The 23,989-nt window shown below is 27.4% G+C and overlaps 1 protein-coding gene across 1 annotated transcript; it reads right to left on the bottom strand.

The window, feature by feature from the left end:
• Window positions 1-10,654: 10,654 nt before the first annotated feature.
• Window positions 10,655-18,040, bottom strand: LOC127291523 (uncharacterized). Its single transcript, XM_051320708.1, has 4 exons — window positions 17,460-18,040; window positions 15,845-15,928; window positions 11,299-12,082; window positions 10,655-11,159 (listed from the first exon to the last, which is right to left on the bottom strand). Exons 3-4 carry the CDS (start codon window positions 11,899-11,901, stop codon window positions 10,860-10,862), a joined length of 903 nt encoding a protein of 300 aa, XP_051176665.1. The 5' UTR covers window positions 11,902-12,082; window positions 15,845-15,928; window positions 17,460-18,040; the 3' UTR covers window positions 10,655-10,859.
• Between the last annotated feature and the right edge of the window lie 5,949 nt (window positions 18,041-23,989).

Genomic DNA, 23,989 nt, shown 5'->3' with positions numbered 1-23,989 from the left:
TTTTGAGATGTGAAATATATGGAAACAGGAATCGAAATGTGGAAAGTGATATCGGAATGTGACATGGAAAGTAAAATCGGAATGGGTAAAGTGGAATTGGAATATTGAATCAAAAATGTGAAAAGTGATTTTGAGATGTGAAATATATTGAAACAGGAATCGGAATGTGGAAAGTGATATCGGAATGTGACATATGGAAAGTAAAATCGGAATGTGTAAAGTGGAATTGGAATATTGAATAATAAATGTTAAAAGTGATATTGAAATGTGAAATATATAGAAACAGGAATCGGAATGAGGAAAGTGATTTCGGAATGTGACATATGGAAAGTAAAATCGGAATGTGTAAAGTGGAATATTGAATCAAAAATGTGGAAAGTGATATTGAAATGTAAAATATATAGAAACAGGAATCGGAATGTGGAAAGTGATATCGGAATGTGACATATGGATAGTAAAATCGGAATGTATAAAGTGGAATTGGAATATTGAATCAAAAATGTGGATAGTGATATTGAAATGTGAAATATATAGAAACAGGAATCGGAATGTGGAAAGTGATATCGGAATGTGACACATGGAAACAGGAATCGGAATGTGCAAAGTGGAATTGGAATATTGAATCAAAAATGTAAAAAGTGATTTTGAGATGTGAAATATATGGAAACAGGAATCGAAATGTGGAAAATGATATCGGAATGTGACATGGAAAGTAAAATCGGAATGTGTAAAGGGGAATTGGAATATTGAATCAAAAATGTGAAAAGTGATTTTGAGAAGTGAAATATATAGAAACAGGAATCGGAATGTGGAAAGTGATATCGGAATGTGACATATGGAAAGTAAAATCGGAATGTGTAAAGTGGAATTGGAATATTGAATCAAAAATGTGGAAAATGATATTGGAAAGTGAAATCGGAATGTGGAAAGTGATTTTGAAATGTGGAAAGTGAAATCGGAATTTAGATACCGGAATGTATAAAGTGTTATCGGATTGTGAAATATGGAAAATGATATGGGAATGTATAAAGTGGAATTGGAATATTGAATCTGAAATGTTGAATCCGGATTGTGGAAATTAATATCGAAATATAGAATATGGAAAAGGAATTGGAATGTGGAAAGTGATATCGGAATGTGAAATATGGAAAGAGGAATCGGAATGTTGATACCGGAATGTTAAAAGTGGAATCGGAATGTTACTACGGGAATGTGGAAAATGAAATCAGAATGTGAAAAATGGGAAGTGGAAATAGAATGTAATATACTTTGAAAAATATATTTATAAACATGACTAAAATAAATTACCCAGCTTCTTTAGCAGTTCTCTGAACTGTTGAATAGGATGTTCTCGTTTCCCTTGCTACTGGACGCAATCCGGTTCGAGGATTTTCCTCTAAAGCTCTTAAAATTCTGTCTCCCCGTTCTTCATATCTAGCTGCATGTGGCCGTCCAGGATTATTCGCCTGATCTGGAATCATGCGCCCTTCAGCTTCCCGACTCCTTCGCACGGCATTATAAATAGTTTCGTGGTTTGGAAAACGGGGCCGCCTAGGAAACCTTTCCTGATATAATCTGGCTGCAGCTCTGGCATTATGATTCGATGAATTGTAACAATTTATCATATCTTGATACTCTGCTGCAGTATACAACACCATTTTTTCCTTAAAAATGTTGAATTATGCCAAATTATTAAATTGAAATACTTTTAATTTGATTTCTTTACTTAACCCTTACAGTCACGCAATTCAGATAATAACTAAAACATTCAAAATGCTATTGTATCTATGGTTTTTGGGGTCGCTGATTACAAATATGAACTCAGATTTGCAAAATTTTAAAAATTCAAAATGGCGGACAATTTTTTTAAATTCATTCTAATTTGCATGAAATTTGTTACTCGGGGGATTTCGGGGTCACTGATTACGAATCTAAAGTCAGTTTTCAAAAATTAAAATGGCGGATCCAATATGACGGACGACAAAATTAAAAATTCATTTCATCGGCATGAAACTTGTTACTCGGGGGTTTTCGGGGTCGCTGATTACAAATCTGATGTCAGTTTTTGAAAATTCAATATGACGGATAAAAAATTAAAAATTCATCGAATTCGCCTCAAAAAAATCTATTTAGTGGCATAATTAAAATTATGTAGGAGTCATGAAATTTAAACAATATTATTGTAGCAAAGTAATGTAATTTAGGGGCAAGAAACTTAGCTAAGAATACAGTAGTCGAAGTAATTTTGAAACTTTAATATGTAAATTTATTGTAGTCTACATAATGATGAGATAGTATACATTCAATTCAAAGCAACATCAGTGTAAATTACTGTATCTAATGTTGTCGTCCGCCATATTGGATCCGCCATTTTGAATTTTTAAAAACAAACTTCAGATTAGTAATCAGCGACCCCGAAAACCCCCGAGTAACAAGTTTCATGCCGATTAGATGAATTTTTAATTTCGTCGTCCGCCATATTGGATCTGCCATTTTGAATTTTTAAAAACCGACTTCATATTCGTAATCAGCGACCCCGAAAACCACCATTTTCAATTTTCAAAATTTTGAAATGAATTTTGTAATCAGCGACCACAAAAACCCCCGAGTAACAAGTTTCAATCAAATCCAACCGCTTTTTAAAAATTCGTCCGCCATATTGGATCCGCCATATTAAATTTAGAAATTCTGACTTCAGATTCGTAATCAGGGGCCACAAAAACATCCGAGTAACAAATTACAATCAAATCCAATCACTTTTAAAAATTCATCAGCCATATAGGATCCGCCATTTTGAATTTTGAAATTCTGACTTCATATTCGTAATCAGCGACCACAAAAACCCCCGAGTAACAAGTTTCATTCAAATCCAACTGCTTTTTAAAAATTCGTCCGCCATATTGGATCCGCCATATTGAATTTAGAAATTCTGACTTCAGATTCGTAATCAGCGGTCACAAAAACATCCGAGTAACAATTTACATGCAAATCCAATCAATTTTAAAAATTCATCAGCCATATAGGATCCGCCATTTTGAATTTTGAAATTCTGACATCCGATTCGTAATCAGCGACCACAAAAACCCCCGAGTAACAAGTTTCAATCAAATCCAACCGCTTTTTAAAAATTCGTCCGCCATATTGGATCCGCCATATTGAATTTAGAAATTCTGACTTCAGATTCGTAATCAGCGGCCACAAAAACATCCGAGTAACAATTTACATGCAAATCCAATCACTTTTTAAAAATTCATTAGCCATATAGGATCCGCCATTTTGAATTTTGAAATTCCGACTTCATATTCGTAATCAGCGACCACAAAAACCCCCTAGTAACAAGTTTCAAGCAAATCCAACCACTTTTTAAAAATTTGTCAGCCATATAGGATCCGCCATTTTGAATTTGAAATTCTGACTTCAGATTCGTAACTAGCGACCCTAAAATCCACGGAGCCCTGCATTTAAAATTTTTAAATAGTGCCGTTTTTTGAGTCTTCTTGAAAATAAAAAAAATTAAATAATCATGCTAATAATAAATAAAGTAATTATTATCGAAATTTGTAATTAATTAATTTAAAATTAATTAGAAAAAAATCTCGTAAATTGATGGTCTAATAATGAATTACAAATAAACGTTACATTAGCGGCTTTGTCCCGCTTTCTCCTATCAATAAAAGATGAATAAAGCAGACACCAAAATTATAAATTGCGCTTTATATAAGAATTGTAAAAGGTTAGGAATAAAAAAGAAATTTAATATTTAAATACTATCATTGAATTTTAAATATCATGTATCAATACTAAAGGGCAATCTACATTTTCTTTCAAATAATTAAATAATGTATTCATACCTTCAAAGCGTAGGAAAAAAATTCGAACAGCAAAACAACAAAACCGGAACACCACACGAATTATAACGAAAAACAAGAAACTAACGTTTGTGCATCTGAAAAAAAATGTAAACTATTTGGAAATCTAAAAAAAGAAAATTTGTCGAAGTTAAAAAAAAGAATTAAATAATTAATTATTAAATTAGTTAATGAATTAAATAATTAATTATTAAATTAGTTAATGAATTAAATAATTAATTATTAAATTAGTTAATGAATTAAATAATTAATTATTAAATTCGTTAATGAATTAATTTTTTTTTACAGAAAAAAAATTGTCAAAAAAATTATTTCCCCAACGAAAAAAATCTTTTTGGGCAAGAAATAACTTTTTTGACAATGTTTCTATGTAAAACAATTAATTAATTAATTAATTAATTTTTTTTACAGAAAAAAATTTTTTTCTCAACGAAAAAATTTATTTCGGTATAAATATAGTTATTTTAACAATTAATTGTTTTACATAGAAACATTGTCAAAAAAGTTATTTCCTGCCCAAAAAGATTTTTTTCGTTTGGGAAACAAATTTTTTTGAAAATTTTTTTCTGTAAAAAAAATTAATTAATAAATTATTGAATTAATTGATTACTTAACTTTTTTTAGGGAGAAAAAAAAATTGTCAAAAAAATTATTTCCCCAACGCAAAAATTTTTTGTGTTCTGAAAATATTTTTTTGAAAATTTTTTTCTGTAAAAAAAAATTAATTAACTTATTTATACAATAATTAGTAAATTAATTTTTTTTACAGAAAAAAATTGTCAAAAAAAATTATTTCACCAACGAAAAAAATCTTTTTGGTCTGGAAATAATTTTTTTGACAATGTTTCTAAGTAAAAAAAATTAATTAATCAATTAATTCATTAATTCATTTAAAAAAAAAAAATTTCAAAAAAATTATTTCCTCATCACAATAGGTATTTTAGGTCTGGAAATAGTTTTTTCACAATTTTTATTTTAAAAAAATTTAATTAACCAAATTATACAATAATTTGTCAATTAATTTTTTTTATTGAAAAAAATTGTAAAAAAAATTATTTCCAGGCCAAAAAAAATTTTTTCGTTGTAGAAATAATTTTTTTGACAATTTTTTTCTGTAAAAAAAATTAATTGATTAATTATTGTATAATGTATTTCATTAATTTTTTTAAAAAAGAAAAATTGTTAAAATAACTATTTCTAGACCCAAATAAATTTTTTCGTTGAGGAAAAAATTTTTTTCTGTAAAAAAAATTAATTAATGAATTAATTGATTAATTAATTGTTTTACATAGAAACATTGTCAAAAAATTTATTTCCTGCCCAAAAAGATTTTTCTCGTTTGGGAAACAAATTTTTTTGAAAAATTTTTTCTGTAAAAAAAATAATTAATAAATTATTGAATATTAATTAATTCATTAATTAATTTTTTTTTTTTATTTTCAAAAAAATTATTTCCTCATCACAATATTTTTTTTGGTCTGGAAATAGTTATTTTCACAAGTTTTATCTAAATAAAATTTAATTAACTAAATCATACATTAATTTGGAAATCGAAAAAAAGAAAATTTGTCGAAGTTAAAAAAAATTAAGTTGATAGTACCTATGTTAAATTTCGAAAAATTGAAAATTTCTACTTACAGAAAATTTGAAAATATTGAACATAAAAGATATGGAAAATCAGGCCGTAATTAATAAATTTTTTTACACAAACTAAAGAAAAGCACTACAAAAGACTCAAAAAATTGAAACGTCAAGAAATCAAAGGTTATATTCACAAAAAAAAGTGAATGAAAATATATGCATTTAACAGTCTTTTGTTTAAAATTTATAGAATTGGCACTTCTGATTCCGTAAATGTACAGCTTTTCTTTTAACATTTAATAATAGCGCGCGCTAATTTGAAACGTACAAACTTTTTGTTTATAAAAAGTAAAAATTTTGATACGACATCAAATTATTACAAATTGTAAAAAAAATTATTTCCAGGCCAAAAAAAATTTTTTCGTTCGAGAAATAATTTTTTTGACAATTTTTTTCTGTAAAAAAAATTAATTCACTAATTATTGAATTAATTGATTCATTAATTTTTTTTATTGAAAAAAATTGTAAAAAAAATTATTTCCAGGCCAAAAAAAATTTTTTCGTTGTAGAAATAATTTTTTTACAATTTTTTTCTGTAAAAAAAATTAATTGATTAATTAATGTATAATGTATTTCATTAATTTTTTTAAAAAAGAAAAATTGTTAAAATAACTATTTTTAGACCCAAATAAATTTTTTCGTTGAGTAAAAAATTTTTTTCTGTAAAAAAAATTAATTAATGAATGAATGAATTAATTAATTGTTTTACATAGAAACATTGTCAAAAAAGTTATTTCCTGCCCAAAAAGATTTTTTTCGTTGGGGAAATAATTTTTTTGACAATTTTTTTTCTGTAAAAAAATTAATTAATAAATTATTGAATTAATTGATTACTTAACTTTTTTTAGGGAGAAAAATTGTCAAAAAAATTATTTTCAGTCGAAAAAAAATTTTTTTGTTGGGGTATTACTTTTTTTTGACAATTTTCTTATGTAAAAAAAAAATTAACTAATTATTGTATAGTTTAGTTATTTAAATTTTTTTAAAGAAAAAAATTATCAAAAAAATTATTTCCTCAACGAAAAAATTTTTTTGGGTCTGAAAATAATGTTTTGACATTTTTTTTCTTTAAAAAAAAATTAACTTATTTATTTAATAATTAGTAAATTATTTTTTTTTACAGAAAAAAATTGTTAAAAAAATTGTTTCACAAACGAAAAAAATCTTTTTGGGCTGGAAATAATTTTTTTCAGAATGTTTCTATGTAAAACAATTATTTAATCAATTAATTCATTAATTAATTTTTTTTACAGAAAAAAATTTTTTCCTCAACGAAAAAATTTATTTGGGTCTAGAAATAGTTATTTTCACAAGTTTTATCTAAATAAAATTTAATTAACTAAATCATACATTAATTTGGAAATCGAAAAAAAGAAAATTTGTCGAAGTTAAAAAAAATTAAGTTGATAGTACCTATGTTAAATTTCGAAAAATTGAAAATTTCTACTTACAGAAAATTTGAAAATATTGAACATAAAAGATATGGAAAATCAGGCCGTAATTAATAAATTTTTTTACACAAACTAAAGAAAAGCACTACAAAACACTCAAAAAATTCAAACGTCAAGAAATCAAGGGTTATATTCAGAAAATAAAAAGTGAATGAAAATATATGCATTTAACAGTCTTTTGTTTAAAATTTATAGAATTGGCACCTCTGACTCCGCAAATTACAGCTTTCCAGTTTACATTTAATAATTGCGCGCGCTAATTTAAAAAGTACAAACTTTTTGTTTATAAAAAATAAAAATGTTGATAAGACCTCAAATTATTACAAATTGTATAAAAAATCATTTCCTGTCCAAAAAAAATTTTTTCGTTGGACAAAAAAATTTTGTTCACAATTTTTTTCTGGCAAAAAATTAAATGACTAATTATTGAATTAATTAATTTATTAATTTTTTTACAGATAAAAATTGTAAAAAAAATTATTACCAGTCCAAAAAAAATGTTTCGTTGGGGAAATAATTTTTTTGAAAATTTTTTTTTTAAATAAATTAATTAACTAATTATTGTATTTGTTTACAAATTGTAAAGCTTCATGGGTTTAAAAAAGGAATGAACTCAAATTATAAAAAATAACGCTTTATTGTTCCAAATAACTCAATGAAATGATGAACAAAAGTTATACAATTTAAGTATTATTTTTCTAATATCTTTGGCACAATTTTGCACTGAAATATCAATAAAATAAAATTTATTTATAAATTGTGTCAAATTCATAATTAATATGGGTGTCCAACCCTAACTGTATAAAGTGTCCAACCCTAACTAGAAGCATCATTTTCGAATTGTGCTAACCATAACTAGACATGTGTCGCGATTCGATTCTTCACTTTTTTCTTCTTAAATTATGTACCCCACAATACATTCAATAAGCTTATCTTGCCGAATTCTTGCTTTTTTTACACATTTTTTAGATTTATTCACAAGTCAAACAAAACTTTTTTTGTCTCTTCGATTGCACTGAAGTCACCAGAGACGCTACTTTTGATTCTCCAAAAATGTAATGCCACAAAAAGTTAGCTAATACTACTTGAAGATTCGTCACGTACGCACACAGGTGGCGCTAGTGTTCTTATTTAAAAAAAGCCAAGTGTCCAACCCTGACAAGTGTCCAACCCTGACAAGTGTCCAACCCTGACACTATTCCCCTATAATTTAGTTATTTAAATTTTTGTACAGAAAAAAATTGTGAAAAAATTATTACCTGTCCAAAAAAAATGTTTCGTTGGGAAAATAATTTTTTTGACAATTATTTTCTGTAAAAAGATAAATAATTTTTTTTAAAATTTTTTTCTGTATAAAAAATTACTTGACAAATTATTGTATAATTTAGTTAATTAAATTTTTTTTAAAGAGAAAAATTGTGAAAAAAATTATTTTTAGCCCGAAAAAATTTTTTTGTTGGGGAAATAATTTTTTTTGAAAATTTTTTTTTTTTAAAAAAATTAATTGAAAAATTACTGTATAATTTAGTTATTTAAATTTTTGTAAAGAAAATAATTGTGAAAAAATTATTACCTGTCCAAAAAAAATGTTTCGTTGGGAAAATAATTTTTATTAAAATTTTTTTCTTTAAAAAAAATTCATCGACTAATTATTGAATAATTTAGTTAATTAAATTTTTTTTAAAGAGAAAAATTGTGAAAAAAACTATTTTTAGCCCGAAAAAATTTTTTTGTTGGGGAAATAATTTTGTTGACAGTTTTTTTCTTTAAAAAAATTTAATTGACTAATTATTGATTAATTTAGTTATCAAATTTTTCTAAAGAAAAAAATTGTGAAAAAATGATTTCCATTCCAAAAAAAATGTTTCGTTGGGGAAATAATTTTTTTGACAATTTTTTTCTCTATAAAAAATTAATACACAAATTATTGTATAATTTAGTTAATTAAATTTTTTTAAAGATAAAAATGATGAAAAAAATTATTTTTAGCCCGAAAAAATTTTTTTGTTGGGGAAATAATTTTTTTTACAATTTTTTTCTTTAAAAAAAATTCATGGACTAATTATTGATTAATTTAGTTAATTAAATTTTTCTTAAGAAAAAAATTGTGAAAAAAATTATTTTTAGCCCGAAAAAATTTTTTTGTTGGGGAAATAATTTTTTTGACAATTTTTTTCTTTAAAAAAAATTTATGGACTAATTATTGATTAATTTAGTTAATTAAATTTTTCTAAAGAAAAAAATTGTGAAATAATTATTTCCAGTCCAAAAAAAATGTTTCGTTTGAGAAATAATTTTTTTGAAAATTTTTTTCTTTAAAAAAAATTAATACACAAATTATTGTATAATTTAGTTAATTAAATTTTTTTAAAGATAAAAATGATGAAAAAAATTATTTTTAGCCCGAAAAAATTTTTTTGTTGGGGAAATAAAATTTTTTACAATTTTTTTCTTTAAAAAAAATTCATCGACTAATTATTGATTAATTTAGTTAATTAAATTTTACTTAAGAAAAAAATTGTGAAAAAAATTATTTTTAGCCCGAAAAAATTTTTTTGTTGGGGAAATAATTTTTTTGACAATTTTTTTCTTTAAAAAAAATTAATACACAAATTATTGTATAATTTAGTTAATTAAATTTTTTTAAAGATAAAAATGATGAAAAAAATTATTTTTAGCCCGAAAAAATTTTTTTGTTGGGGAAATAATTTTTTTTACAATTTTTTTCTTTAAGGCCATGTGGGAAAGTCCCACGTGATCAAGTATGGGAATATAGGGTTTCGTACTTTTCACTATTTTTAAAATAGAATGAATATTTTGGGTTGAAAATGGTGTGAGATGATAGAGGAGGATGTACCCGATCTCGCTGTTCTCAGTTTGGAACATAAATTTGGGTATAAATGTTAAAGACAACTATTAAAAGTTGCACTGTTTCCCATGCAAAGTGACAGGTAACATGGCGGCAAAGCACTGAGCGTCCGGCTGGGCTCACGTAGGTTGGCGTCGCGCGAGTGTGTGAGTGTGTAAGCCTCAGCGCCCCGGTAGTGGCTGCTGCGAAAAGTGGAAAGCTTTGGCGGCAACAATTCAAAAACTTCCAATCGTTCACTTATTATTTATGTAATAAGAAATAATGTAAGTATTATACCAATAAACTATTGTAATTTTGAATATAAAGATGTACTTGCAATGTTATGATGATTAGTTCATAAGAGTATTTGTGTATCAAATATATCTTGTTTATGAAAATAAATAAGTAATTAGATATTTGCGATATTTTACTGAATAATAAATGTGTAACTCTCTAGATTTTTACCTTTTCTTCTTTTTGTTTGAAAAATAAAATAATGATTTTTAAATGTTATGTATTTTTTTTTATCGAAAATTATAAAAATTAATGAGGATCACTTATTTTTTTGTACTTTTACATTTTTTAGCTGACACAATAGTAATAATAATAATAATTTTGTTTTACATAAACACGGTTTCTACGTGCAAAAAAATTAATTTGTTTTTGGTAAGTAATAATATTTCAAGAAATGAATAATTTTTTAATAATGTTTTTAAAAACGTGCCAAATTTCGCCAAATTATAATAAAAATTATTCAATGACCTGGAATTAATAACGAAAAAAAACTCTATAATCTGAGGTATCAATAAATGATGTCAACTCACTATTTAAATAAGTAATGCGTGTTAATAAAGCAATTATGTTTATTACAGGGTTTGAATAGTTACAGACAATTTTAAAAAAACATTGTTTCCTTGTAGTTTAACACAACAAAAATTGATGATATTTTAATGTTCAGAGAACAAAAACCGAATGAAATTATAAAACGAAATCTAATTCAAAAATGAACAAATGTCAAAACGTGCGTTGAACGCAAAAAATGAGGTTAAGCTAATGGAATCTGTCATACGGCTGGAACCTGTCGTATGGCCTGGATCGATCGTACGGCTGGGATCGGTTGTACGGCTGAGATCGGTTGTACGGCTGGGATCGATTGTACGGCTGGGATCGATTGTACTGCTGGTATCGGTTGTACGGCTGGGATCGATCGTACGGCTGGGATCGGTTGTACGGCTGGGATCGATCGTACGGCTGGGATTGGTTATTGGGCATGAATCGAGAGACAAATTGTCCTCTACCTGTACCACGTCCACGTCCTCTTCGCCCACGTTCTCGTCCGCTTGCTTGCATCTAAAATAAATTCAAACTTGATTAAATAGAACATTGTATATACTCTCTAAATCTGACTTAGTAGCTTTCTACTAATTCAGATTTCGATAGTAAACAGGCCCGATTGGAAAATTGTGAGTAAAAATTCTGGCATACTTACCGACGATTGAAAAAATGTTGATTGCATGTTCAGCAAGTTCTGCTCTCGAAGAATAATACTTCTTTCGCGAATGAGGAGTTCTTCACGTCTTTTTATTTCCTCTTCTCTCTTGTTTCTCTCTCTTTCTTCTCGCTCTTGTCTCTCTTTTCGTTTTTTTATTCTCTCCTCTTCAGACTTCTTCCTCTCTTGCCTCTCTCTCTCTTTAATCTCTTCCTCTTTTCTCTTCCTCTCTCTTATCATAGCCTCTTTTTCCTCTTTCTCTTTTTTCTCCTTCTCTTTTTCCTCTTGCTCTTTTTCCTCTTTCTCTTTTTTCTCTTCATTTTTGGTTGACAATAAAAATGACTTTAACATTTTCGAAAACTGATGCTGATGATTGTTAAGTGCTTCAGTCAGTTTTTCGATATTAGTTTCATTTATTTCTAAATTTTCAACTTTCTCTTTTTCCTTTTTTCTATTTTGCTCTTCCTCCTCTTTCTTTTCGTCTTCCTCTTTTCCATTTTGCTCTTCCTCCTCTTTCTTTTCGTCTTTCTTTTTTCCATTTTGCTCTGCCTCTTCCATGTCTTCATTTTCGCCTGTTTCCTGTTTATCATTCGCTTCCTCCATCTTATTTTTCTCTCTCTTCTTCCTCTCCTCTGACCTTCTACTTCTGGCTTCCTTCTCTTGCCTTTCTTTCTCTTTAATTTCTTCTTTTTTCTTCTCCTTCTCTGCTTTCACTCTCTCCTTTTTAGCCTTATTTCTTGATTTCCTTTGCTCCTCAGTTAGTTTATTCGCCAGGTCGGTAAACCTGGAAGTACCACATTCATAAAAAAAGTTTTTACATATGCCAACATTTAGGGCTCAATTAGGGCTAATTTAGTACCACATGCAAAAATTTAGGGCCCTTTACCTATTTGAAATAACCCTTGGTACTGCTGGCTTGACGTCAAGCTGGAAGTACCACACTATAGAACCTAAATATTTTTCAAAATTTCTTCCATAGGAATTTAGGGCTCATTTAGGGCTCTCAACTGGGACTATTTAAAATTTTTAAAAACCACCCCTAAGTACAAAAAAACATCCCCAATTATTTAAACTCAATTTAAGCAATCAATAATCATATAGGAATAAAGAGCTAAATCAGGGTTCTTCAATAGCACTAATTTCACTTTTTAAAAGTGCATCCCAACCACCCCAGCCAAGTAACTGATAGATAGTCAACCACAAAAACTACCCTCAACTAGTTAAAACTCAATATTTTCAAAAACAAACACATACGCAATTAAGGCTAATTTAGGGCTCTAAAATATAATTAGATTGCTTATTCAAAAATGATACACCAACTTTAAAAACTACCCCAGAGTGGTTCAAACTTAATTTTTTTAAAAAATAAATACTTAGGAATTTAAGGCTAATTTAGGGCTCTTAAATAAAACTACATTGAGTGTTCAAAAACGATACACCAACTTTAAAAACTACCCCAGAGTAGTTCAAACTTAATTTAAAAAAAAAGAAAACATTTAGCAATTTAAGGTTATTTTAGGGCTCTTAAATGGATCTACATTGGGTGTTCAAAAGTGACGCATTAACTTTAAAAACTACCCCAGAGTAGTTCAAACTTAATTTTTTGAAAAAATAAATACTTAGGAATTTAAGGCTAATTTAGGGCTCTTAAATGGAACTACATTGGGTGTTTAAAAGTGACGCATAAACTTTAAAAACTACCCCAGAGTAGTTCAAACTTAATTTAAAAAAAAAGAAAACATTTAGGAATTTAAGGCTAATTTAGGGCTCTTAAATGGAACTACATTGGGTTTTTAAAAGTGACGCATTAACTTTAAAAACTACCCCAGAGTAGTTCAAATTTAATTTATTGAAAACAAAAATACTTAGGAATTTAGGGTTAATTTAGGACTCTTAACTGAGACTATTTAAAATTTTTAAACACCACCCCTAAGGGGCCATTCATTAATTACGTAAGGACAATTTTGGCTAATTTTGACCCCCCCATCCCCATGTAAGGATACATAAGATTTTTCGGACCCCCCCCCCTCCCCCTTCTTACGTAAGTTTTTAACAATATTAATGTCATTAAAAAATTATTTACATCAATACAAATGGAAAATACTTGTCAAAATCTTACGTAGGATTAGCTTCAACCCCCCACCCCCTCACGTAAGACCATGTAGAGATTTTATAAACCCCCCTCCCCCTAAGGACCCTTACGTAATTAATGAATGGCCACTAAGTACAAAAAAACATCCCCAATTATTTATCTACTCTGGGGTAGTTTTTAAAGTTGCTGTATCGTTTTTGAACACCCAATGTAGTTTTATTTAGAAGCCCTAAATTAGCTCTAAATTCCTAAATATTTTTTTTTTTGAAAAAATTAAGTTTGAACTACTCTGGGGTAGTTTTTAAAGTTTATGCGTCACTATTGAACACCCAATGTAGTTCCATTTAAGAGCCCTAAATTAGACCTGAATTCCTAAGTATTTATTTTTTCAAAAAATTAAGTTTGAACTACTCTGGGGTAGTTTTTAAAGTTTATGCGTCACTTTTGAACACCCAATGTAGTTCAATTTAAGAGCCCTAAATTAGCCTTAAATTCCTAAGTATTTATTTTTTCAAAAAATTAAGTTTGAACTACTCTAGGGTAGTTTTTAAAGTTAATGCGTCACTTTTGAACACCCAATGTAGATCCATTTAAGAGCCCTAAATTAACCTTAAATTGCTAAATGTTTTCTTTTTTTTTTAAATTAAGTTTGAACTACTCTGGGGTAGTTTTTAAAGTTGGTGTATCGTTTTTGAACACTCAATGTAGTTTTATTTAAGAGCCCTTAATTAGCCTTAAATTCCTAAGTATTTATTTTTTCAAAAAATTAAGTTTGAACTACTCTGGGGTAGTTTTTAAAGTTTATGCGTCACTTTTAAACACCCAATGTAGTTCCATTTAAGAGCCCTAAATTAGCCTTAAATTCCTAAGTATTTATTTTTTCAAAAAATTAAGTTTGAACTACTCTGGGGTAGTTTTTAAAGTTAATGCGTCACTTTTGAACACCCAATGTAGATCCATTTAAGAGCCCTAAAATAACCTTAAATTGCTAAATGTTTTCTTTTTTTTTTAAATTAAGTTTGAACTACTCTGGGGTAGTTTTTAAAGTTGGTGTATCGTTTTTGAACACTCAATGTAGTTTTATTTAAGAGCCCTTAATTAGCCTTAAATTCCTAAGTATTTATTTTTTCAAAAAATTAAGTTTGAACTACTCTGGGGTAGTTTTTAAAGTTTATGCGTCACTTTTAAACACCCAATGTAGTTCCATTTAAGAGCCCTAAATTAGCCTTAAATTCCTAAGTATTTATTTTTTCAAAAAATTAAGTTTGAACTACTCTGGGGTAGTTTTTAAAGTTAATGCGTCACTTTTGAACACCCAATGTAGATCCATTTAAGAGCCCTAAAATAACCTTAAATTGCTAAATGTTTTCTTTTTTTTTTAAATTAAGTTTGAACTACTCTGGGGTAGTTTTTAAAGTTGGTGTATCGTTTTTGAACACTCAATGTAGTTTTATTTAAGAGCCCTTAATTAGCCTTAAATTCCTAAGTATTTATTTTTTCAAAAAATTAAGTTTGAACTACTCTGGGGTAGTTTTTAAAGTTTATGCGTCACTTTTAAACACCCAATGTAGTTCCATTTAAGAGCCCTAAATTAGCCTTAAATTCCTAAGTATTTATTTTTTCAAAAAATTAAGTTTGAACTACTCTGGGGTAGTTTTTAAAGTTAATGCGTCACTTTTGAACACCCAATGTAGATCCATTTAAGAGCCCTAAAATAACCTTAAATTGCTAAATGTTTTCTTTTTTTTTAAATTAAGTTTGAACTACTCTGGGGTAGTTTTTAAAGTTGGTGTATCGTTTTTGAACACTCAATGTAGTTTTATTTAAGAGCCCTAAATTAGCCTTAAATTCCTAAGTATTTATTTTTTAAAAAAATTAAGTTTGAACCACTCTGGGGTAGTTTTTAAAGTTGGTGTATCATTTTTGAATAACCAATCTAATTATATTTTAGAGCCCTAAATTAGCCTTAATTGCGTATGTGTTTGTTTTTGAAAATATTGAGTTTTAACTAGTTGAGGGTAGTTTTTGTGGTTGACTATCTATCAGTTACTTGGCTGGGGTGGTTGGGATGCACTTTTAAAAAGTGAAATTAGTGCTATTGAAGAACCCTGATTTAGCTCTTTATTCCTATATGATTATTGATTGCTTAAATTGAGTTTAAATAATTGGGGATGTTTTTTTGTACTTAGGGGTGGTTTTTAAAAATTTTAAATAGTCCCAGTTGAGAGCCCTAAATGAGCCCTAAATTCCTATGGAAGAAATTTTGAAAAATATTTAGGTTCTATAGTGTGGTACTTCCAGCTTGACGTCAAGCCAGCAGTACCAAGGGTTATTTCAAATAGGTAAAGGGCCCTAAATTTTTGCATGTGGTACTAAATTAGCCCTAATTGAGCCCTAAATGTTGGCATATGTAAAAACTTTTTTTATGAATGTGGTACTTCCAGGTTTACCGACCTTTATTCGCCATGTCCTTCACTTGATTTCGATAGCCGGTTTCTTGATCCTTCTTGGGTCTACCCCTTTGTTTCTTGCCATTCACTGAAAGAGAATAAATATTTAATGACATCTATTTATTGAAATGGGTAGATGCTATAAATTTCGATAAAATAAAAGTTCTATACATCAAAAAAGCTCAATAATAATTGAAATTGAAATATAAATTTCAATTTATATTGCGTAAAACATTTGATGTTCAGATTTTTTATTTTATCGAAATTTACATTAATTTTTTTATCAATTTATTAATGTTTATTATTTATTTTTAAAAAAAGTATATATAAATTGAGCAAAACATCTGATGTTTAGATTTTTTACCATATCGAAATTTACATTATTAATTTTTTATCAATTTATTATTAATTTTTATTATTTATTTCAAAGAAAAATGAATTTTTAATTATAATAAACACAGATTTCAAAATATTTTGAAATGTTTGTCAGAACTCGAATTTTAATCCCCCCCTCTCTCCCTCTCTCTTTATATATAAATTTCAATTTATATTGAGCAACACATTTGATGTTTAGATTTTTTTGTTTTATCGAAATTTACATTATTAATTTTTATTATTTATTTAAAAAAAAAAAATTTTTAATTATGATAAACACGAATTTCAAAATATTTTGAAATCCATGTTTATCAGAACTAAAATTTTAAACTTTCTCTCTATCTTTATATATAAATTGAGCAAACTATTTGTTGTTTAGATTTTTAATTTTATCGAAATTTATGTTATTAATTTTTTATCAGTTTATTAATTTTTATTATTTATTTCAAAAAAAGTAAATTTTTAATTATGATAAACATAGATTTCAAAATATTTTGAAATCCGTGTTTATCAGAACTAAAATTTTAAACTCTCTCTCTCTATCTTTATATATAAATTGAGCAAACTATTTGATGTTTAGATTTTTAATTTTATCGAAATTTATGTTATTAATTTTTTATCAGTTTATTAATTTTTATTATTTATTTAAAAAAAAGTAAATTTTTAATTATGATAAACATAGATTTCAAAATATTTTGAAATCCGTTTTTATCACAACTAACATTTTAATCTCTCTCTCTTTCTCTGCTTCTTACTTACTCATTCGCTGAAAAAAATTTTGGAAAATAAGCTGAATAATTAAATATTGTTCAAATTTTGTGTAAAACGTTGTCTTGGTTTAAATCGATTTTCATTTTTAAAATTTGTACTTTTTATTAGGTCTACAGTGTCCGATTTTCAATTACATTGAACCTTAAAATAGCTGAATTTCAAATAATTAATTTTTCACTTGGAAAGCATTTTTTGATTTTGAAATAACTGAACTTTAAATTTATTAAATTTTAGAATAATTGCATATTTCAATATAAATGAATTTTTATTAGTTAAAAAACGTTATTATTATTAATTTGTGCCATCACAAATTACGCAAAAAAGTACATGCGCCATTTTTTGGTCAGTCGACCTTCAGTTCGGACACTTGTCTTTGAACTAAAATAAATGAGTCGCAGTACGTAATATTGAAAATTTGAAGTTTGAAAACTGGGTAATAATAATTATAATAATAACTAAATGTATATACATACTTTTTTTTGTTGGAAAATCCGGGTTCACGACGAGAATTTACTGCTGCAAATGAGACACACAAGACGCTTCACTTTTCACAAGTCCTTTCTAAAAAAATACATGACATAAAAAGGTGGAATGGATATGTCGTTAACTCTCGAAAAAATCAAACTTTTAATTAAAAGCATGGGGAATGTAAAATTTTAATAGAAGGGCGAAACATATCTTGAGATTAGAAATGTACAGGTGGAGCTGATGTTGATTTCGTCAAAAATAAGCGCTAATATTTAAATTTTATATTACACATATAAATCTTATTTATCAAAAACACAAACTTTGAAAATGTTTAAATTGCATATATACAAAAAATTAATCATTACAACACTATTTTACACAAAACGGAAATAAATTTCGAATCTCCTTTAAGTTTTTTATTATCCTTTTAGATTAGAGAACAGCTGTTACGTTGTGGAAATGAACATAACCTATTCAGTTAAAGCGACCTAATTGGTCGCAATAATTAGCGCGCGATAATTTTAAAATATGTAATTCATTTTAATATAACACTTACATAATATAATATATTATTTTCCTTTGTTATCAATAAATAATTTATAAAAAAAACAAAAATGAACATAATTACAACTGTAGGTAGTGAAAAATATTGTTTTTAAAGAAATTTTTTGAAAAAGATTAGCGCAAAAAAATGCGATTATATATATATAATATATATATATATATATATATTGCCAATTGTCAAAATTAAAACTAGTTAGTACTGAGACAGTTTCATATTTTCCTACAATTAGTTGGAATATATTTTTTATAGTTTTTGTATGAAAAATTGAATCTTATATCTGTATTGATGACCGTTACTTTCAATATAACAACTTTTTGTCATTTTTGAAACGTTTTCGGAATAGTTTCTTTTTTTCAATAAACAATAGAATTAAATTATTATTTTTAAATTGGTGCGCTTTACCTCGATAAATCGAACGATTTTGATGTATCATATTTCTGTTATCGTCGTTCATTTGTTTCTTTACATATATTTGCATATGGCGGCTGACTAATCAAAGCTGTGCCGATTGCAGTGATAATTTTTTACTCAATAGAGAGTCTTAAGTTTCCAAAAACGATTTAGTGAATACAGTTTACTTTGGAAGTATTTCGTTTATCAAAAGCTGGATAATATATAAATCTGCAGAGAATGGGATCTTCCAAAAAAATAAGTCAAAGTACCCGTCTACGCGAGGAAAATCTAGACGTTTTGCTAACCGCGAGCGGTAGGTTTATAGACAATGATTTTTTTATGCATTGTATACAACTACAGTATTTTAACACTAAATTTTGTGTTAAATATTTTATTTGTTTTTTAAATTCCTTATAGTTTACTTTTATTTGGACATTGAATAGTTTTTCTAAGGTTGTAACCAGTGTCTGAAAAAAATGTATTTCAAATCAAATATCATATCAAATATAAACAAAAGGTACTTGTTCCAACATACAAAAAAAGCTCGCGATTCAAAGAACTATTTTACTAAAGAGAAATTTCAAGACATTACGCTACGGTGATTAAAAATCCCTTTTTTCTTTTTGTTTATATCATTCATTGTGTTTAAATGGCAAGTTATAAAATATAGAATTTTTATAATTTTAAAATTAATAATTTTGTTTTTTACGATTTCTAGGTTATCCGTCCATTATTTTTTATCAACATTAAATTAGTTATTTATTGATACACGCAAATAAACATTTAAATTTATTTAAAAATTTATTTAGCATTTTAATTAATTAACATTAGTGTTTTCATTAGAAAAATATCGTTTGCCATTGTCGAAAATTTATAATTATCAATTTAATAAATTTTTATAAGCAACTCTATTAGGACAAAGCTTTTTTTGTATTTAGAAAATATATAGGTATATGGAACATAAGAACGTCTGTCCCTTTCTATTCAATGAATGTGTCTTTTTCATTCTTATACAAGTAGTGGCGCGCGGCAGGTTTCTGTACAGTTCATAGGAAGAGTTTTTCGTTCAACAAAATAACGTCTTAAAATTGTTTTCAATAGGATAAACAATGACATTTTATTTTATATATATATATATTTTTTAATTCTTTATCATAACATTAAACAATTTTTTTTCCTTACTTTAAAATCTACACATTTTATTAAAATCAGTTTCCAACTTTTGTCTTGGTACTGTACTGCGTAGAGATCATAGTGGCTTAGGCACTTGTACACCCCATGTTGTCCTATTCAAAATGGATATCAAACTATTCGCATTGTTGAATAGATTTTGTAAAAATTAATGACACTTTTAATAGCATCTTGATAGTTTTCATTCAATAAATGTACATTTAAATATGCAATTTGAAAACTGCTTTCTCTATTTAAAAATACCCGACAGTTAAACAATATATTGCAGTAAAACTTGTCGGATTGAGACTCGAAATTTTTTGGTATTTTACATTAAACATTATTGGTAAGCGACTCAGGAACTCACAGTTTTCCTGAAATTCTAAAATTAAAACCAAAAATTGCATTAAATCGTTACAAATATTTTGATGCACAAAAGTTTTTGAAAATGAGACCGTTTTTTGTGTCATTTTTACACAGCTTTCCAAGGTAGATTAAATTGAACCACAAAATCGGTTCAAAATGTGTGGGTGCAACGTTTGGAACCCATTTTTTAGACCAATTTGATCCACCTTGGAAAACTGTGTAGAAGTGAAGCAAATAACGATCTAATTTTTTAAGCAAAAAATTGTCTCAAATCATAGTAATAATGGTCGATATAAGTCAACTAATAATTTAATGAACCTTCTTACGTTACTTTTTCAAAACACTGATAATTCAGGGCGTTTATTTTTCGAGCTCCCATCTCGCAACAATGTCAGGAATAGCGAAAAAAAACTAAATCCGATTTTTATCTATAAAATAAAATTTATTTATTTTTCATAAAATATGTAGATAGTGTCTTTTTAAATCAGGACGGCGGAGATTCAAAATCAAAAATTCGTTTTGTTGGGAAATTTTTCGATCCTGTCGAATCAGGTCGTTTATTTCTTGAATCCCCGTCTTGTTACAGTGTCAAAAACATGAAAAACCAAAAATCCGATTTTTTTTATTTCACGAGTTTCAAAATCGAAAATTCGTTCTTTAGGAAAAGTTTTTGATCTTCATGATTTGGAGCGTTTATTTCTTATTACCCCGACTTTTAACAGTGTCAGGAAAAGTGAAAAAAACTAAATCCGATTTTTATCCATAATATAAAATATTTTACTTTCAGTTTTACGAGATTCAAAATTGAAAATTCGTTTTGTTGGAAAATTACTCGGTCGTGGCGATTCGAGACATTTTTTTCTCGAATCCCCGTCTTATATCAGTCTCAGAAAAGTGAAAAAGACAAATACCGATGTTTTTCTCAAAAACTGATTTTTTTTAAAATTCACGTGTTTCAAAATCGGAAATTCTTTTCCTAGGAAAGGATTTTGATCTTCATGTTTTGGGTTGTCTATTTCTCCAATCCCCGTCTTGTTAGTGCCTAAAACGTAAAAAAGCAAAAGTTCGACCCCCCAAATTGAATTTCTTATTCTCAATTTGACGCATTCCAAAATAGCAGAGTCTTTTTTTAGTTAAAGTTTTGGATCTTCATTATTCCAGATGTTTATTTCTCGAATCTCCGTTTTGTAACTGTCAGAAAAAGTGGAAAGAAACAAAATTCGATTTTTTTCCTGGAGAATTGAATTTTTTACTTTTAGTTTTACCGTATTTAAAATCGAAAATTTGTATTTTTAGCTTATTTAAGCAAAAATTAAATTTTTGCTTTTCGGTTTCAGCTGATTGTGTCAGGAAAAGTGAAGAAAACTAAATCCGATTTTTTTCCCTATATTATAAAATTTTTTAAATTTTCATTTTTTCCAGATTCAAAACCGAAAATTCGTTTTATTGGTTAATTTTTTGGTCGTGGCGATTCAAGGCGTATATTACTCGAATCCCCGTCTTGTTATAGTGTCAAAATCGTGAAAAATCAAAAATACGATTTTTATCCCTGAAAATTGGTTTTCTCATCCTCAATATCACGAATATTAGAAAGTAAAATTTGTTTTCTAGGTAATGTTTTGGATCATTATGATTCGGGGCATTTATTTCTCCAATCTCCGTCTTGTATCAGTCTCAGAAACGTGAAAAAGACAATTACCGATTTTGTTCTCGAAACTTGATTATTTTTTATTTGAAATTCACGGTACTGAAAACCAAAAATTCGTTTTTTTTGAAAGGTTTTTGATTATCGTGATTTAAGGCATCTATTTATCGAATATCCGTCTCGTGGTTGGCAGAAAAAGTGAAAAAAAACAAATCTGATTTTTTTTATCGAGAATTGAATTTTTACTTTTACTGTATTAAAAATCGAAAATTTCTTTGTTTGGATAATTTTTCGATGGTGTCGATTCGAGGCGATTATTTCTTGAATCATCGTCCTGTAACTGTCAGAAAAAGTAGAAAAAACCAAATCTGATTTCTTTCCTCGAGAATTAAATTTTTTACTTTTACTTTTACCGGATTTAGAATAAAAAAATTGTATTTTTAGGTAACCTTTCGATCGTGTCGATTCGACTCATTTATTTATCGAATCTTTATCTTGTAACAGTGCCAATAAAGTAAGAAAGCCGTAATCCGGTTCTTTTCACAAAAATTGAATTTTTTATTTTCAGTTTCAGCAGATGGAAAATCGAAAATTGATTTTTAGAAAAGGTTATTTACTTGTGATTGGGAGCATTTATGTCTAGAATCCCCGTCTCGTAACATTTCCAGAAAAAGTGAAAAAAACGAAGTCCGATTTTTGCCTGAAAATTTAATTTTTTATTTTGAATCCGATGAAACTCAAAATAAAAACTTTCGGGACAAAAATTAACATTTTTTTTTATAACTAATTTTGACAGTGTAACAAGAAGAGGATTCGAGAAATAAACGCATTGTAACCCAAGTTTAATGTGTTCTTGATTCTAGAAGTATCTTCTAGCTAACTAAGTTCTTCGTTCTATAATTTTTATGCTTTGGACATGAAGAGAAAAATTCATTAAAGCACTCTGCTGTTTGAATAATTTAGACTTTCATTTTTAATAATTATCATCTTAGTTTTTTAGTAAACCTTTTGATATTTTTTCATTTTGGTCCGGAAAAAAATCAAATTTTCTGCATAAAAAATTCAGCTTTTTTTGGATGTAGCAGCCAATTCTATTTCAGATAAGTAAAATTAAAAAATGGTTGCGGGCCAATCAAATGACATGTCAGCTTGGTGAATCATTTGGAATTTTCCAAGAGTCGTGTCTAGGTTACATTTGCAATTGAGAATTTTAGCAGATTTATGTTCAAAAGGTACGAATAATATTATATAGGTTTTATTAAAACTTTTGTTCAAGTACTGTTTGATTCCCTAAGCAAAAATCAGAAGTGAAAAAATAGTCTAACCATAATTTTATGTAAATTTTTTCTTTAATTGTGGGTAAAGATGTCAGATTAATTTTCTTTGTGTAAATTAAATAATAATTAGGCAATAGTATGTCAATTCTTTTTCTATTTGTTATATGGTTGCCTAATAAATAGTTCTCTTGATAAAAATATAAATAAAAATGAATATATATATATACATATACAATTCAGAGGACCCATTCAACAACGCACCAGGCGCGTTTACTTAAGCGCTTAGTGACTTATTGCATTGGGCCCCTATATTGGATTTACCATTTGTAAGTGTCACTATAATAAAAATAATAATATACTATTGATTTGGTTAGGGTAATCACACAAGTAGGTTGGTGTGTCCAGCTCTGCCCACAGGACCGAAAATTTTCTAAAAATTTAAAATGTGACTTTGACATTTAAAAAGGAATTTATATCTGAGAAAATAGTTTTTCACTTTTTCTTTGGTTCTGATACATAGAAAAAAATGTGCTCTTTTCAATACAAAAAGTCGTGCATCTCTAACTTTCTTAGTTTTTTTTTAAATGCGCTTCAACGATAGACACAACTGTAGTTAAGAGAAAAAGTAAAAAATCTCAGTAAAAAAGTAGGTGTATAAAAATATTTGATCGAATCAGCTTGAAATTCGTTAGTTAAAAATTTTTGGAATCGCTGATTACGATTCAGTTATTAGTTTGCCAAATTTGAAAATTGCAGATTAAATATGGAGGATGTGAAAATTATAAATCTATAGGAATTTGACGTTTAACCCTTTCCGTGTTTGAGAAAAAATCCATGATGTGGTCCCAAAATATTCAGTAAATTCTAACCGATAGATTTTTATGAAACTTAGTATATAAGGGTTTTTAAGGTCAATAAATAATTAATTAATTATTGCAAAAACTAGAGTCAGTGCTATCTGTAGTGTGCCAAAGATGATATAAAAAATATAATTTTGCAGTTTGTATAATAAATTACATGTATTTTGCGATAAGATGTTCACGACCCAACGTTGGGTCGCTGACACGGAAAGGGTTAATTATTTTAGTAAATTTGTTTCTAACCCACCTACAGAAAGAT

Source organism: Leptopilina boulardi, unplaced genomic scaffold (genome assembly GCF_019393585.1).
Source record: "Leptopilina boulardi isolate dan_hultmark-lab unplaced genomic scaffold, ZJU_Lbou_2.1 LbouV2_139, whole genome shotgun sequence".
NCBI lineage: Eukaryota > Metazoa > Arthropoda > Insecta > Hymenoptera > Figitidae > Leptopilina > Leptopilina boulardi.
This window is presented reverse-complemented; position numbering and strand designations above follow the sequence as displayed.